This window comes from Synchiropus splendidus, chromosome 2 (genome assembly GCF_027744825.2).
Source record: "Synchiropus splendidus isolate RoL2022-P1 chromosome 2, RoL_Sspl_1.0, whole genome shotgun sequence".
NCBI classification, from domain to species: domain Eukaryota; kingdom Metazoa; phylum Chordata; class Actinopteri; order Syngnathiformes; family Callionymidae; genus Synchiropus; species Synchiropus splendidus.
The window spans coordinates 30825928-30843195 of NC_071335.1; the positions used below are offsets into that span (position 1 = coordinate 30825928).

General features: G+C 44.6%; 3 protein-coding genes across 9 annotated transcripts; 2 read left to right on the plus strand and 1 right to left on the minus strand.

Annotated features, from left to right (window-relative positions):
• The first annotated feature begins 221 nt into the window (after window positions 1-221).
• LOC128754125 (ethanolamine-phosphate cytidylyltransferase-like) lies at window positions 222-4659 on the plus strand. Its single transcript, XM_053856509.1, has 12 exons — window positions 222-485; window positions 1128-1216; window positions 1383-1544; window positions 1795-1946; window positions 2028-2069; window positions 2153-2291; window positions 2495-2577; window positions 2667-2744; window positions 2918-2983; window positions 3069-3134; window positions 3824-3912; window positions 3991-4659. The coding sequence occupies exons 1-12, from the start codon at window positions 361-363 to the stop codon at window positions 4100-4102; spliced, it is 1203 nt and encodes a 400-aa protein (XP_053712484.1). The 5' UTR covers window positions 222-360; the 3' UTR covers window positions 4103-4659.
• Window positions 4660-5999: 1340 nt separating this feature from the next.
• LOC128753548 (deleted in malignant brain tumors 1 protein-like) lies at window positions 6000-8342 on the minus strand. Its single transcript, XM_053855329.1, has 8 exons — window positions 7979-8342; window positions 7580-7894; window positions 7278-7486; window positions 7005-7153; window positions 6498-6740; window positions 6261-6420; window positions 6098-6173; window positions 6000-6027 (listed from the first exon to the last, which is right to left on the minus strand). Exons 1-8 carry the CDS (start codon window positions 8340-8342, stop codon window positions 6008-6010), a joined length of 1536 nt encoding a protein of 511 aa, XP_053711304.1. The 3' UTR covers window positions 6000-6007.
• On the plus strand, window positions 6098-14822 carry LOC128754195 (uncharacterized). Of its 7 annotated transcripts, none has more exons than XM_053856646.1 (3): window positions 6098-6200; window positions 6339-13040; window positions 13071-14822. In XM_053856646.1, exons 2-3 carry the CDS (start codon window positions 9093-9095, stop codon window positions 13647-13649), a joined length of 4527 nt encoding a protein of 1508 aa, XP_053712621.1. In that variant the 5' UTR covers window positions 6098-6200; window positions 6339-9092; the 3' UTR covers window positions 13650-14822. The 7 variants fall into 7 exon arrangements, with proteins under 7 accessions (XP_053712621.1, XP_053712619.1, XP_053712618.1 ...); XM_053856644.1 differs by having other exon boundaries at window positions 6339-7465; window positions 7673-14822; XM_053856643.1 differs by having other exon boundaries at window positions 6339-7465; window positions 7678-14822.
• The last annotated feature ends 2446 nt before the right edge of the window (window positions 14823-17268 follow it).

Consider the following 17268-nt stretch of genomic DNA (forward strand, 5'->3'; position numbering starts at 1 on the left):
TACTTTCACTAACTGGTTCCACTGCCTTGCGTTTCTTAATAAATATATTATAAATAATAGTCCGGCGTGATGCAGTTGACCGCAGTTTTGCGTTGAATTTAGTGGCGAAACTGTAGTCGTTTCGAAGCCGAAGCGAGTGACGCGTCAATCGTTTTCTGTCCTCGTCGCTGATTGGTCAATAAAGATGACGCGAGGTGGTTACGCAATGCTACCTACAGGGGCGGAGGTCGACGAACCACTGTCCTGGAACCGTGGAGGGCGAGCTTGTAAATAATCCTCTTAGAAACGGCTCTCACCACTTATTTTGACACTTTTATACTGTGAACCTCTTCTTTTATCCACCGCGGTGTCTGTTTTGAAATGATCAAGAACGGGAGCCACGCGGCGGTGGAGCCGCAGGGAGAAGCCGGGTGTCGCGCGCCGGCCGGGTCCGGCTGCAGTCCGGAGAAAAGAAAGCGCCTCGTTCGGTTATGGTGCGACGGCTGGTGAGTGAAGCCACTTCGGGATCAACGCAACAGTCCACGTTTGTTCACCTCTACGCTTTATAGAAAGTCATTACATAGAGTACGCTTATCGTGTTGATAGCATGCTAAGCTAGTTAGCTAGATCTACTCAATAATTCGTGTCGTATGTTGTTTCTGTAGTGAAGCCTCCCCCTGTTTAAAGAATTCTGCGTTGTTAAAGCCGCCTGCTTGACATTCGATCGTCCCATCTTACGTTATTAGCGTGTCATTATTATAGTCTTGTGCTATATTACCACAAATATCTTCTCCTTATCCTCGTCCTTCTCTCACTACTTTCGTTTTCGTCATTCGATATTTGTAAACAGTGAACTCGGCGAGCTATTTGAGAATCAACACTCAATATATTACCTTTAGTAAACGTCACATTTCGTGTCTGTTCTTTTTGTAGTAACGTGTGTGTAGTTATCATGTAGCTCTAGTTTAAGTAAGTTCCCTCAGCATCTCCGCGCAGAGCATCACTAAAGACAGTGCAGTCCGTTGTGTGAGGCTCTGGATCTGATTCTCAGGAGCCGGAATATTGTAGACTTCTGATGAAACTTGATGTCCAGTTTGTTAGTGTGTTTTTGGAGTGTTGCTGAAGTTGCTTCTTGTTTGTCTTGGCAGTTATGACATGGTGCATTATGGTCACTCCAACCAGCTGCGCCAGGCCAAAGCCATGGGAGATTACCTCATCGCTGGAGTTCACACGGATGGTAAACAAAACATAATGTTCTGATCCCATCATTCTTCATCACCTTCCACAATAAATCTTCAATGATCTCCTTTTATACTAAAGTGTTTGACTTTGGCCTTGGGTTCTGATTTAGGATAGAAAGGAAATTATTTAGCTGAGCGACAAGTTTTTTCTTCTCATTACAGAGGAGATTTCCAAGCATAAGGGCCCTCCTGTCTTCACTCAAGAAGAACGCTACAAGATGGTTCGTGCCATCAAGTGGGTGGATGAGATTGTGGAGGGAGCCCCGTACGTCACCACACTGGAGACTCTGGACAAGTACAACTGTGACTCTTGTGTGCATGGCGGTGAGTCAGCTGCTACTTCAGTTCCTCTGAGGTTCCTCTGTTCGTCTTATTTGGAACAATGAACAGCCTTTGTAATGGATCAATATAGCGCTCTACAATTTTACTGAGAAAAAAAGTAAAGTAGTTTATCCAGCAAGAATGTGGCGGATCAATATTGGCTGTGCTTCATGTCGCACCACTGTGCATGATCGACTGGTTTTATTTTCATTAGACTTTGTTAAACCAGTTTTGTCATTTGTTTTTTTAAAAGATGACATCACACTGACTGTTGATGGCAAAGACACGTATGAGGAAGTGAAGCGTGCCGGGCGGTACAGGGAATGCAAACGTACTCAGGGGGTCTCCACCACTGACCTGGTGGGACGTATGCTTCTAATGACCAAAGCTCATCACAGCAACATGGTGTGTTGACCTCATGATAAGCATTGAATCAGACTCTAAGATCAGACACTAATATTCTTCTTTTTCTTATCACTGATGTAGAACAATCCAGAATACCAGCAACACGCTGACAATTTTGGGAAGGTGAGTACAGTAGCTCCATGCAGTATTATCCTGTCACTTAGAGTCCAGTGGAGTCTCACCTCGAAGGTCTGTATCTGTCACAGGGCCCTAAAGGAACCAGCCCCTGGACTGGAGTGTCCCAGTTCCTGCAGACGTCACAGAAGATCATCCAGTTTGCTTCAGGAAAGGAGCCGCAGCCTGGAGACACCATCATCTATGTGGCTGGCGCGTTCGACCTCTTTCGTATCCTTCGCAAAGCGAGTGAGGTCAACAGGTTGCAGCTTCATCTCACACCATGTCTGGTTTATACCACGCGATGTAAGAGTGAGGGCTTTCAAAGGCTGGTGAATAGTTCCAACAGTTTTTTGTGATTTACATTTTAAAGCATGAAGACAGTTACGACGTCTACAGTCTTGGTTGTTGTCTTAACTTCTGGATGCTGACAGACATCGGCCATGTCGACTTCCTGGAGATGGTTTACAAACAAGCAGAGAGGCCGTACGTTATCGTTGGACTCCACTTCGACCAGGTGGGTCACTCTGGCTAGTTAATCATTCACCTGTCCTGAGAGCCGGACGCCGCATTTACAGGGTCAGTTAAACTTGCGTTTCTTTGCAGGAAGTGAATCGGTACAAGGGAAAGAACTACCCAATCATGAACATCCATGAGAGAACGCTGAGCGTCCTGGCCTGTCGGGTGAGTTTCAACTGGAGTTCAGGACCACTGCGGATCTCATTCGATTCAAAATGTCTTCGAATCGGATTGTTTGTTATATCTTTGTTTGTTTAAGAATGAGGTGTCCTGTAGAATGATTGAAAATGTGGTGATATAGGTCTAGAATATTGATATAAGCTGAATTAACTTTGCAGTACGTGTCTGAAGTGGTGATCGGTGCTCCGTACGCAGTGAGCAAAGACCTGCTGGACCACTTCAAGGTGAAACTCATGGGTCAAACAAACGTTGTATGTCTCCCTCTAGTGGACTAAATTCCTATGACGTGTCAATTGCGCTCATCTGTAGGTGGACCTCGTTTGTCACGGCAAGACGGAGGTGTTTCCCGACAAGGACGACTCAGATCCTTACGCAGTAAGCTCTTTGTTTCAATTTGATCAATGAGTGGCTCTGAATCCATGAACCACCTGTGGAAATTCTCAGGTAGATCCTAATCCTGATGCAGGTCAGACTGGGGTTAAGACTGAGACAAGCCACATTGACTGGACAGGTGCCACAAGTGGCAGACACGTTGCAATTTTTCTAAACAAAAGGCATATTTGGTTTAAATGTAGCCTGAGAATTTCCCACACTGTGCGTTTTAAAAAATGAGCTGTGGTCCCAACTGGTCTTATTTTTTTTCAACCTTTTTTTTATTCGATTTTCTTCAACATATAATAATACAAGAGCAATATAAAAATGGGAAAAATGTTGCATTTTTCTCCACCCCTTAAATAATAATAATAATAAAATAACAAAATGAACAATAACAAGAACTACAATGATAATTCATGATGGATACAATGTACTAAGATTATGACACCAAAGAAAAAGCAAAAAAATCCCAGCAACAAAGAAAATTACTCTCGACTCTTAACCAAAAATTCCAGCCCATCATGTCCACGTCATAGACTTTAAGAATGGGGTCTCAGTAAATACTATAGACAAAGGACATTCATTTGAAGGAGCATTCTGAATGTTTTTATGAATCTCGTCTGTTGGTCTGCAGAATGGTTTTGGTCAAGTCGGTCAGTATTGTTGACGCACCTGTTGTTTCTCTCCAGGAGCCAAAGAAGAGAGGGATCTTTCGGACCATCGACAGTGGGAACAACCTCACCACCGACGACATTGTCCAGAGAATCATAAAGAACAGGTCACATGATCTCCTCCTTTCTCTTGGATGCATGGATTCCAAGTGTCTCCATCTTGTAACGCTCCACCTCTTCCCCAGGCTGCAGTACGAAGCCAGGAACCAGAAGAAAGAAGCCAAAGAGGTGGCCGTGATCGAAGCCATGAAGAGGAGGCAGCAGCAGAGTCAGGCTGCAGACCAGGAGGCCCAGTAGGGAAAAAGCAGAGCTGAATGTTGGTACCATTTCTCCTCGAAAGAACTCAGCCCGAGCGAGCCAGTCTGCCCCGGCAGACCCAATCTGGCCTTCACGCTGCTGTTAGCTTCTGTGGGCTCCACTTGTGTGGAAGGAGTCCGGGACACTCTTGAACGCCTCACGTCATCTTAATCTTTTGTCAGCTTTTATTGAACCCTCACCCCTCAGTAACTTATTAACACCATGCTCACGTGAGTCTAGCCCACCCTACTGTGCATTTTAACTTTGTGAATGAAAGAGGAAGCGAGGGAGCGATTGTTTGCTCTGTAAATAACGGTAATGCCTGGTTAAGCTTATGCAATAGCTGAAGCGGGTTTGTTTGCTTTTAGAGTCACTGAGGGGCTGAAAAAGCTCTTCTTTTATTTGTGTCAGACAATCACACACACGTGGGACAGAAAGGATCTGCTAACAATGATAGTCATGTTCTTCCAATGTGTTGTTTCAACACTGAAGTTCAATGTTTAATGCAGGAAGTGATTTATACCACTGGACTCTGTTGACAAGTTTGAATGTATTAAACGGTCTGTCTGTTGAAGTGTCTCATGGCGTCAGTATGTGAACACACAGAGAGCATCTTGGTCGGATCATCTCCTTAGCGTAGAAGCTCAGATCCAGGACGAAGCGTCGGAATCGCTTGAGTGGTGTCGGCAATGCTGTGAAGTGTTTGCTGCTGAAGGAGATCTGAGCTCCAGCTGCAACCTTGAGAATCGACTGAGCCCTGATAGCAGGAACATCAGGAAGCCTGTACACACGGAACGACTAAAATGTTTCATGTTGTCTTTTGTTTGGAATCGGCTCAGCACTGACCCCTGATGTAATCCTACTCTCACCTCGAGTGACTGAGACAAAGGGCAACTCCTTCTGCACGTCTCTCACCACGTAAACAACAGACATGTATGGCTCTTCCTCACTGTTCACTGAATTCCTCCTCAGGGTGCGACTCCTGAATTTGATCCTTCTATAGCTGCAATCCTCTGTTGATGAAAAGCCAACTGGTAGAGTGGGTTGGTGGGTCTTGGCCCGCCATGGCCCGGGTGTCTTTTGTTACCTGTGTATTACAGACTCATGGGGCCAGAAATAACCAACCCAGAGTGTTTTTTTGGTGCACCTCAGCTGGGCTGCCAAAGTGGCCCAGTCTGAGTTGAGTTGAGACGGCAACCGTTGACGTTGCACAGGTGAAATGACAGCAAATAAGACAATGGGAAAGAGGAGACTTATAATAGAAATTTTGCGAGTCATCAGCCTCACTCAGGGGGGATGTTGAGGGCAATTATCATAGAATGCCAGAGCTATGGGAAGAGATATTACGCAGTAGTTACAACCTCATCACCAGCTCTTTTATTCAAGTCAAAATGAATGAATTATAATAGATATTCAATAATTTCATTTTAAGTTATTAAATACTTTTTTCAATGCTGTGTTTGCTGTGTCAGATTGATACACACTAGAGCAAAGCAAAAAGCAACTGACGAAATTCTACAAAATTTATTTTTAAAAAAACATTAATGGACAGTGAACAGGAAAAATGGAAAAGAAGAGGAGATCATTCACCTCACCTTACAATACAATTGAATGTAAATGTTATAGTCCAGTTCCAGACTAACTGTACACTGACAGACACAAAAGCTGCCTCAAGCTTGAGTGAACCTTCCAGTCTGTGAGGTTGATGCAGGGACCACTAATCCACACTCTGCCTCTTTTAGAACACAATTATTCATTTGAATTTATGACATGAAACCAGCAGAAGATTAGCAATCAAACCATCTGATATCAGGTTTAATATGATACTGTATTTGTGGAGAATGAAAACAAGTCAGGGTGACTTGATAAATGATGATGATAAAAGGTCAACGTCCCGCTTGCCACTCACTTGGACGGTTTGTTGACTAAAGACAAGGAAAGTGAGATTAGAACATGACTGTGCATGTGGTGCAGCAGAATCGTGTTTGTACTCACAAACGATGGGACCAACAGTGAGGGACTTCAATGGAGCAGAGTCGGACACAGATCGAGATCTTCTTCTTGAGCAGGACTATGGTGATGAAGCCAGAAGAAAATGGTAAGAATCAGCAGGAACTAAGCGCATGGCATGTGACTGCACTATCTAAGTGAGACTCACTGGAACACAAGAGGTTCTCCTGCGGTCACAGAGGCTGAGGTTGCAGTGAAGGTAAACGTCTCTGTATTCACCCTGCAGCAGGAAGAACAGTGCAGAGAAGCGAGCCCGTAGGGACGAGCCATTCTCAATGACGGCAACCTGCCGGCGGTCAGCTGAGCACCTGCCAGGGACCATGTGGAGAAGTGATGGTTTCACATCACAAAGCTGTGAAGGCATTTCCAGGTTACGCTCACTCACTTGTTATTGATGAGAGGGTAACGGCCGAAGCTGCTGGGTCTGGGTGAGTGAGAGGCGTAACAGTCGTCCAGGACCACAGCAAAGCTCTGGTCTCTTCTATCCACAGTGACGCCCACGTAGAGAGGTGAGCCCAGCTCCATGGTTACCCGACCTCCGGGATAAGTTGAAGTGAAGCCTGAGTCGCGGTACAAGCGCATCTGGGCAACAGTGTTGGGTCCAGAGCCGGACACTCCTCCGTCAATCCTGTGGACGCCACAACAAACATCTTCTTTGGTTGGCTCCATGGTGAAAGACTTGGCTTAGTTTGTGTGTTGTGTTTTTCAAGGTTTGGCATTGAGCTGTGATCAGCTAGAGACGGTACATCTCCACCCTACGGTGCTATATTCAGGAACAGAAGTGCAGTTACAGCTCACTTAAGGAAGGACTGGAAACTGTGATGCAGATGAAGAGGTCAAGAGATGAAATATTGGGCGAGGAGAGCGCTGTCGTCAGGTGTGTCATACTTACGGCAGTGGTCCCACGGCCACATTCAAAGTGGAATCTGTATCCAGGGAATAGACACAGGAGAAAGGAATTCTCTTTGGAATGGCAAAAGAGTTGTTGTTGGCAGGATAGACAAACAAGGTGTTGGAGTAGATGCCATGCGTGATGTTGGTCTGAAAGAAGTGGTGGAATGATAAAAAGACAATCAACATCTTGTAGCTTGTGCAGCAGAAGTGAGGATGACCAGTGATCAGAATAACACCAGTGTGACTGTGGTGATAGGTCGTCTTTCTTTACCGTCAGTTTGTTTCCACAGGCGCCAGCTTGGTTCACAACCTCATACCACACGACGCCATTCGACACTCTTGTGTATGTGCAGTTTCGCATTGCAAGATTGCCGGATCGAGCATCCAAACCAAGGTTGAGGAAGCTGACCACATTGAGGCCAACCTGGATCTTGCTACTGCTGCAAACCAGCTGAGAAGGTCTGAGTGAATCGTCTGTATCTGAAATTTGTCATGAGAATTGATGAATAACTCCGGTAGTTAAACATGAACACAGTGGCTTTACGTGATACTCAGTAGAGGAAGGAAGCTCACCTTCACAGACAACACTGGCGTCCTCCCTGTGTACACAGTTGTGGATCCCAAATCCTCGATGGCGACAGTCGGTGATGGAATTTTCTCTCCCAGAACAGTTGACGTCGTCCAGCCAGATGGGGCCACTTCCTTGGCCGTAGGCTGCATTTTGAGGGGCGCTTCTAGCGCGGCCACAGTCCAGCTGTCTGCACACCACGTTGGCATCGTTGAGGTCCCAGAGGTCGTCACACACCGTCCCCCACTGGTTGTTGTGGAAGATCTCCACTCTGCCCGTACAGCGGCTGCCTGAGTTGACCAACCTGACTGGGGCAGCCGCTTCAGAGGTGGAGATGAGATAAACGCAGCAGATCATGATGGTGGAAAACACTGGCCAAATGGTGGAACTGTCAATGAATTTACCTTCACAAACCACCCCAGCATCCTCTCTGTGGCTGCAGTCGTGAGATCCGATCCCTCGGTGACGGCACTCGCTGAGACTGGACTCTTGTCCATTGCAACGGACGTCGTCCAGCCAAATGGGCCCACTGCCTTGTCCAAAGCGGGCACTACCTGGAGCTGACAGGACCCTGCCACAGCCCAACTGTCTGCACACCACCTGAGCGTCGGTCACGTCCCAGAGGTCGTCGCACACTGTCCCCCACCGTCCAGAAAAATTGATCTCCACTCTTCCAGAGCATGAACTGCTCCCTCCGATCAGGCGGATCTGCCCTTCAGCCAGGGAGACGTTCGCAGTCGTTGCAGGAGCAGAAGTCTGATTCTGCATTATATGAGTGGTTGATTCAGCAGGGGGTGTTGTCGGGCGTGGGATAGTGGTTGTGCTGGGCCCAAGGTGAGCTGAACAGAAAAAGACATGAGCAATTTGAACCTTGAGTAACCGCTTGGAAGGACGTAAAAATAATTTAATTCAAGTACAAGGACTTAACTTTCCAAAAGGGAAACCAAGACACCACAGAATAACAATCCGAAGCAGAAAGAAAATGGACAGAATTGTTTTGTTTTGTTTTGTTACACAAACATTAAATGAAAAATTAACAATTATCAATACTTTTCCTAAAATGTTGTGACTGTAATTACCTTCACAAATCACTCCAGCATCTTCCAAATGTACGCAGTTGTTGACACCAAATCCTGAATGTTCACATTCCGTGATAGAGCATTCATGACCATGACATTGGACATCATCCAACCAGATGGGTCCAGCTCCCTCTCCAAAGCGAGCGTTGTGAGGAGCAGCCACTGCTTTGCCGCAGTTGAGCTGTCTGCACACCACATTGGCATCACGCAGGTCCCAGAAGTCATCGCACACCGTTCCCCAACGACCATCAACAAGGACCTCGACTCTGCCAGCGCAGTGGCTGCTGCCGTTGACCAGTCGCACAGGAACAGGAGCTTAGATGTCGGCAGTGGAGAAGATTGAAAACATGATCATTATTTACCAGACATTTACAGACGAGAAACTGAATTACAACACAATGTCTATCAAGAAAAGACAACAAACAAACCGTTACAATCCATGGTGGTACGAGAGGTTTCTGAAGTCGTTATGACTGAAGATGTAGTTCCTGGAGTTGTGGAATCTGTAGTTGTTGATTCTGAAGTTGTAGCTCCTGGAGTCGAGGTTCCTGCAGTTGAGCGTTCTGAAGTCGTGGTTCCTTCAGTTGTGGGTTCTGAAGTCGTGGTTCCTGTAGTTATGAGTTTTGATGTTGTGAGGTCTAAAATTGTGGTTTCTTCAATTATGGGTTCCGAAGTTTTGGTTCTCGTGGTTGTGAATTCTGAAGTTGTTGTTTCTGTGCTTGTGGGTTCTGAGGTTTTGGATCCTGCAGTTGTGAGTTCTAAAGTTGTGGTTTCTGCAGTCGTGGGCTCTGCAGTTATGGTTTCTGCAGTCGTAGGTTCTGATGTTGTGGTTCTTGCGTTTGTGAATTCTGATGATGTGGTTTCTGCAGGTGTGGGTTCTGAAGCTGTGGTTCCTGTAGTCTTGAGTTCTGATGTTGTGGGTTCTGAAGTTGTGGGTCCTGCAGTTGTGGCTTCAGAAGTTAGGGGTTCTGAAGTTGTAGGTTCTGAAGTCGTAGTTCCTGCAGTCTTGAGTTCTGAAGTTGTGGTTTCTACTATTGTAGGTTCTGAAGTTTTGGTTCCTGTAGTCATGAGTTCAGCCGTTGTGGTTTCTGCAATTGTAGTTTCTGACATTGTGGGTCCTGAAGTTGCGGTTTCTGCAGCTATGGGCTCTGAAGTCGTGGGTTCCAAAGTTGTTGGTTCTGTAGATACTGCAGTTGTGATGTCTGGAGTTGTTGGTTCAGAAGTTGATGTTTCGGTAGATGTGAGATCGAACATTGTGGTGGTTTCTGATGTTGTGTGTACAGAAGTTGTGGTTTCTGCATTTGTGGGTTCCGAAGTTGTTGGTTCTGCAGTTGAGGGTTTTGAGATTGTGGTGTCTGGAGTTGTGAGTTCCAAAGTAGTGGTTTCCACAGTTGTGGTTTGTGAAAATGCGGTTTCTTCAGTTGTGAGTTCTGAAGTTGTGGTTTCTGCAGTTGTGGGACCTGAAGTTGTGGGTTCTGAAGTTGTGGTTTCTGCAGTTGTGGGACCTGAAGTTGGGGTTTCTGACGTGGTGTGTTCCAAAGTTGTGGTTTCCACAGTTGTGGATTCTAAGGTTGTGGTTTCTTCAGTTGTTTGTCCAAAGGTTGTGGTTTCTTTAGTTGTGGTTTCTAACGTTGTGGTTTCTGCAGTTGTGGATTCTAAGGTTGTGGTTTCTTCAGTTGTGGTTTCTGCATTTGTGGGTTCCCAAGTTGTGGTTTCTGCATTTGTGGGTTCTGCCGTTGTGTGTTCCAAAATTGTGGTTTCCACAGTTGTGGGTTGTGAAGATGTGGTTTCTGCCGTTGTGGGTTTTGCCGTTGTGTGTTCCAAAATTGTGGTTTCCACAGTTGTGGGTTGTGAAGATGTGGTTTCTGCAGTTGTGGATTCTAAGGTTGTGGTTTCTTCAGTTGTTTGTCCAAAGGTTATGGTTTCTTCAGTTGTGGTTTCTGCATTTGTGGGTTCTGAAGTTGTGGGTTCCCAAGTTGTGGTTTCTGCTGTTGTGGGTTCTGAAGTTGTGGTTTCTGCAGTTATGGGACCAGAAGTTGTGGGTTCCGAATTTGTGGTTTCTGCAGTTGTGGGTTCTGATGTTGTGTGTTCCAAAATTGTGGTTTCCACAGTTGTGGGTTGTGAAGATGTGGTTTCTTCAGTTGTGGATTCTAAGGTTGTGATTTCTTCCGTTGTTTGTCCAAAGGTTGTGGTTTCTTCAGTTGTGTTTTTTTCAGTTGTGGTTTCTGCAGTTGTGGGTTCTGAAGTAGTGGTTTCTGCAGTTGTGGGACCTGAAGTTGTGGGTTCCCAAGTTGTGGTTTCTGCTGTTGTGGGTTCTGAAGTTGTGGTTTCCACAGTTGTGGATTCTAAGGTTGTGGTTTCTTCAGTTGTTTGTCCAAAGGTTGTGGTTTCTTTAGTTGTGGTTTCTAACGTTGTGGTTTCTGCAGTTGTGGATTCTAAGGTTGTGGTTTCTTCAGTTGTGGTTTCTGCATTTGTGGGTTCTGAAGTTGTGGGTTCCCAAGTTGTGGTTTCTGCATTTGTGGGTTGTGCCGTTGTGTGTTCCAAAATTGTGGTTTCCACAGTTGTGGGTTGTGAAGATGTGGTTTCTGCAGTTGTGGATTCTAAGGTTGTGGTTTCTTCAGTTGTTTGTCCAAAGGTTGTGGTTTCTTCAGTTGTGGTTTTTTCAGTTGTGGTTTCTGCAGTTGTGGGTTCTGAAGTAGTGGGTTCGGCAGTGGTGGGTTCCGAAGTTGTGGTTTCTGCAGTTGTGGGACCTGAAGTTGTGGGTTCCCAAGTTGTGGTTTCTGCTGTTGTGGGTTCTGAAGTTGTGGTTTCTGCAGTTATGGGACCAGAAGTTGTGGGTTCCGAATTTGTGGTTTCTGCCGTTGTGGGTTCTGTCGTTGTGTCTTCCAAAATTGTGGTTTCTACAGTTGTGGGCTGTGAAGATGTGGTTTCTTCAGTTGTGGATTCGAAGGTTGTGGTTTCTGCAGTTGTTTGTCCAAAGGTTGTGGTTTCTTCACTTGTGGTTTCTTCAGTTGTGGTTTCTAACGTTGTGGTTTCTGCAGTTGTGGATTCTAAGGTTGTGGTTTCTTCAGTTGTGGTTTCTAACGTTGTGGTTTCTGCAGTTGTGGATTCTAAGGTTGTGGTTTCTTCAGTTGTTTGTCCAAAGGTTGTGGTTTCTTCACTTGTGGTTTCTTCAGTTGTGGTTTCTGCAGTTGTGGGTTCTGAAGTTTTGGGTTCCCAAGTTGTGGTTTCTGCTGTTGTGGGTTCTGAAGTTGTGGTTTCTGCAGTTATGGGACCAGAAGTTGTGGGTTCCGAATTTGTGGTTTCTGCCGTTGTGGGTTCTGCCGTTGTGTCTTCCAAAATTGTGGTTTCCACAGTTGTGGGTTGTGAAGATGTGGTTTCTTCAGTTGTGGATTCTAAGGTTGTGGTTTCTTCAGTTGTTTGTCCAAAGGTTGTGGTTTCTTCAGTTGTGGTTTCTAACGTTGTGGTTTCTGCAGTTGTGGATCCTAAGGTTGTGGTTTCTAATGTTGTGGTTTCTGCATTTGTGGGTTCTGAAGTTGTGGGTTCCCAAGTTGTGGTTTCTGCTGTTGTGGGTTCTGCCGTTGTGTGTTCTGCCGTTGTGTGTTCCAAAATTGTGGTTTCCACAGTTGTGGGTTGTGAAGATGTGGTTTCTTCAGTTGTGGGTTCTAAGGTTGTGGTTTCTTCAGTTGTTTGTCCAAAGGTTGTGGTTTCTTCAGTTGTGGTTTCTAACGTTGCGGTTTCCACAGTTGTGGGTTGTGAAGATGTGGTTTCTTCAGTTGTGAGTTCTGAAGTTGTGGTTTCTTCAGTTGTGGATTCTAATGTTGTGCTTTCTTTAGTTGTTGGCTCTAAGGTTGTGCTTGCTTCCGTTGTGGGTTCTGAAGTTGTTGGTTCTGCAGTTGAAGGTTTTGAGATTGTGGTTTCTGGAGTTGCGAGTACAGAAGTTGTGGTTTCTTCAGTTGTAGGTTCTAGAGTCATGGTTTCTTCAGTTGTGTGTTGTAAGGTTGTTGTTTCTTCAGGTGTAATTTCAGCAGTTTTGGTTTCTTCTGTAGTGGTTTCTATCATTGTGATCACTTCAGTTGTGGATTCTGAAGTTGTCCTTTTTGAAGTTCTGTGTTCTAAGGTTGTGGTTTCTTCAGGTGTGGTTTCTGACGTGGTTTCTTCAGTTGTGGTTTCGAAGGTTGTTGTTTCTTCAGTTGTGGGTTCTAAGGTTGTTGTTTCCTCAGGCGTGGTTTCTTCAGTTGTGGGTTCTAAGGTTGTGGTTTCTTCAGTTGTGGGTTCTAAGGTTGTTGTTTCATCAGTTGTGGGTTCTAAGGTTGTTGTTTCCTCAGGCGTGGTTTCTAAGGTTGTGGGTTCTAATGTTGTTGTTTCTTCAGTTGTGGGTTCTAAGGTTGTTGTTTCTCCAGTTGTGGGTTCTAAGGTTGTTGTTTCTTCAGGCGTGGTTTCTAAGATTGTGGGTTCTAATGTTGTTGTTTCTTCAGTTGTGGGTTCTAAGGTTGTTGTTTCCTCAGGTTTAATTTCAGCCGTTGTGGTTTCCAAGGTTGTGATTCCTTCAGTTGTGGATTCTAACCATGTTGTTTCTTCAGGTGTGGTTTCTAAGGTTGTGGATTCTTCAGTTGTGGGTTCTAAGCTTGTTGTTTCTTCAGGTGTGGTTTCTAATGTTGTGGGTTCTTCACTTGTGGGTTCGAAGATTGATGTTTCTTCAGGTGTCATTTCTAAGGTTGTTGTTACTTCACATGTGGTTTCTTCAGTTGTGGGTTCTAAAGTTGTCATTTCTGAAGTTGTGTGTTCTAAGGTTGGTGTTTCTTCTGTTGTGGGTTCTAAGGTTGTTGTTTCTTCAAGTGTATTTCCAGCAGGTGCTTTCAAAAAGCTCAAATCGAACAATCTGCTTCTCACAGATGGCTCTGTCAGCCGCTCCTTACCTGAAGGCATCATGTCAGTGAAGACATTTTTTATGACATCCTTTTCTCCATTCATCAGTTCTGCTCAAGAGAAATGAAGTCAGTGTAGATAGTAGAATATAAAGCTCAACAGCTTCAACATACAATGAAGAAAATGTGCACCTGAAGAACTTCCTGCTCCAGTCTGTAAGATGAGGAGCAACGCCAGGATCTTAAACAACCCCATAGTGGACCAGACCTGTGGCACCAACCTGTGGAGGAACAAAGAAACGTCTATGGACATTTGCAGTTGTGAGATGTCTCCTCATCAGTCTTTACCTGTGAGAAAGCTGTGAGATCCAGGAGTCAGGGAGGAAGAGGGATTGTCACGGTGCATGAGGGAAGCGGAATATATATAGCCCCAAGAAAAACACTCAAAGTTGAAGAACACAAATGGACCACTGATCAAAGAAATCACACCCTACTAGAGCAGTTACTTATTAATCAAATATAATACAAAAAGCATCTCTTTCAACAGAAACAAATCCCCAGTAAACGCAGGTTGCAACACCTTGATCAATCTCGTGTGGACAAACAGAGCTCTTGAGCTCCATGTTTGCCCATTTTATCGACACCTTGCAGATACACAGCACACGTTTGATTTCAACACAGAAGTGCACAGTGCCCTCGTCCCTGCTGCAGCAGCTTCATCCTGGGTCCTGGGGTTGAGAGCCACATGTGACTTAACTTAGATACGGACCAGGGCCGGCAATGTTTTGAAGCTCCATTTTATTTGAACTTGTTTTGCCCGTGTATTGATCTATGTGCTTGTGGCTATATTGTCATCATTGCTAACTTCCACTCTGTCTTTTACACAATATTACAATGTGTTTGTTTATTTTTCTAAATTCACTTTAACTTTCCTTTTGTTTTAATAAAATCAATCAGAGGGACAAAAGTGTTAAGGATGTATTTCAATAAAAGTATCAGGGTGGTCAGGTGGCGACAGTTGGACAACTGTTATGTAATTTCACCCCTTTTGATATTCAACAGGCCAGCTGGAGCAGCAGGTCACGTGGCTCTAAAAAAATAAAAACAACTTATAAACGCAACATACAGTTGAATCTGTGAGGATTTTTCTCCAGGTCTGAAGGGATTTGTTCAAGTATAAGCTATGCAATAGATGACATGGACACGGTGGAAACTGAGAAGTAAAAATCATTTTAAAGTTTGTCCACCAAAGTTGTGTCACCTTAAACAAGTTTGTAACTGTGGCTTGCAGCCATTTCATATGACACAACCATGTTTTTGAGAACAGGCAACATCAAAACTAAAATAACTGGACTGACGACCAGTCACCACCTTATTACCGCTGCCATGGAGGCAATATGTTTAATTTTTGACACCATCGGTTTGTCTGTCTGTGTTCAAAGGAATTGATCTGACTGGATCCAGGAATTTTTAAAAAAAGGTTTCCGAAGCATTGGGAGATTGTGTCGGGAGGGACGCTAGACTCTGGATCTCCCTTGGCCAGAGACATGTGCCGTGAGCACGTGAGTTCGATTCATGAAAAGTCTCCATCAAACAGAAAGAAAGTACTTCAGGATTAGTTTAAGTATTTACTCTGCCCAGCGTGACTTTGAAATGTTAAAACAGAACTGTATCAGTAATCGTTTAAACATTGACACACAATGGACTTGAGAATTGTGTAAGAGAGACCCTCAAAGATAGTTAAAATTAACGCAGCCATTTCGTCTCGGAGAGCAAATGTCTGATAAGCAAAATCATTTGAAGGCTGTGGTATGAGGGAACCCTACATTACTAGCATGTGATTCTTGACTCAGCAGGAAACTCCAGACAGGGGTTACATCTCACAAAACCTTGTTTGAGTGGGGTTACCCCACAGAGATAACAGCCTCTCCTCCGCTCCCTCCCCCTCCTGTCAACACAGTCTCTATTACTTCTGTAGGGTCGACTAAGGACAAGGCAGGCTTTGGGAAAAGGGACCTGTTAACACAGCATTACGCTGGTGTTTTCAAATGCCTGATTCTACCCTGTATATCGCCGATGTACTGTACAGCGAGGCACCAGTAACCTGGGTTTCACAGAGGTTTGCTGTGTTGTTCTACAAACAACACCCAAGTGGATGTGAATGAGTGGGTTCATGGTTTAGGAGATCCACTCCATGACATGCCTCCTGCCCTTGAGTTGGTGATGTCATCGATGGTCTAGGGATTGGCAGAAAGAAGTTCTTGTCGTCTAGTTCGTCCTCCATAAAACGGCAGATATCTAATCTAATCTCATCTAATAGAATAAGTGCGGGTGCTGCATCATTCGCGACTGAACCATTACTAGCAGCAATAGGCTCAAAAAGAACTCATGGTAGAACTTATCAGTAGTGGCATGCATGAGTGTTGTACTGGTGGTGTTCTCCCTCTTTGGCTCCTCCTTCAGTACATGTTTGGCCAGCGCCGGGGTCATCAGATGGAACCGGTCAGAGACTGGAACCCTGCCGCCTCCTGCAGCTGTGCTCACACTGTTGAACTCCAAACATCATCCTTTCCTTAACTGTCTTTCTCTGCCTCCCTTCCTGGGGAACAAAAGCATAGAACATGAGCGCTCTGCATAAGCACTGAATAACTGGACTGGATGGTAGAAAGTGGTGTGGACAGAAGGACAAGACACTTTCCTTCACGGATAACAGACTTCTAATTTGTTTCAGCTTCCACCTATGCAAGAAAACAAAATAACACACTCAGTAACGTGACATGAAATATACACAAAATATACCATATAAACGCAACCTTAGCCAAGAGATCACATATTTAAAAGGTTCGCATATGGAAAAAAATAAATCAAACAAAAGGGACATGATTCATAACAGGCGACTTAAACCAAGAAACTAAACGGAGAACAATGACGCATCCATTGCGCCCCCATGTGGCGGAAATAGATCATCATCCTAAATAAACTTGAACTGTCTCTTCTCTCGGAAATTGAGATAAACCTCATCCAATATTCCTTGAAGAGCATCATGGCTAAGCCAGTGAGAAATGTTCAAGCATTTGAGAAGAATATTTCAGTTGGTACAGAGGTGCAGAGCAGAACAGAAGAATAGAAGGAGAACAGAGGAGTCCTTTGCTCTACACTATTTGATGGGGATCCAGGATCAACCACCTCACGGCTGCATGTATGGTGCTAAAAACTAGACTTAGTAACAAGTACTTTTTTAGTTGGTTAATGGATGTGAAATTGTTTCCATCAAATTTACATGAAATGAATGTTCAAATAATCATACAGTGACTGCCTTTCATGAGACAACACAGCATACATTCATGCACACACAGTCTGCAGTCACAATGTACTACTATTTAGAATTGTACAAAATTCCCTTGGGATTAATACAGTTTTTCTGATTCTGATCTAGATTTAAACGTGATAATAAAATCTTGATGAAACATTTAGTTGTGTATAGTAAAATAAAAATGCAGTATGCATATCTATGAATCGCTTTTTTAGCTTCACCACCACAGCGTCACAGGACAGGCTTTGCTCTCAGGGGTGCAATGACAGACAGAGTTGGGGTACCTTCTTGAGAGGTCACCAAAGTGGCTTTGCACTGGTATGCAGTCAGATTGTTCTTCTCTCAGATGCTTCTCAGTACTTTGTTTCTTTTTAAATGTTCCATATCAATGCACAGGAATTGATTTACATGGCTGAACTCTGTTGACAAGTATG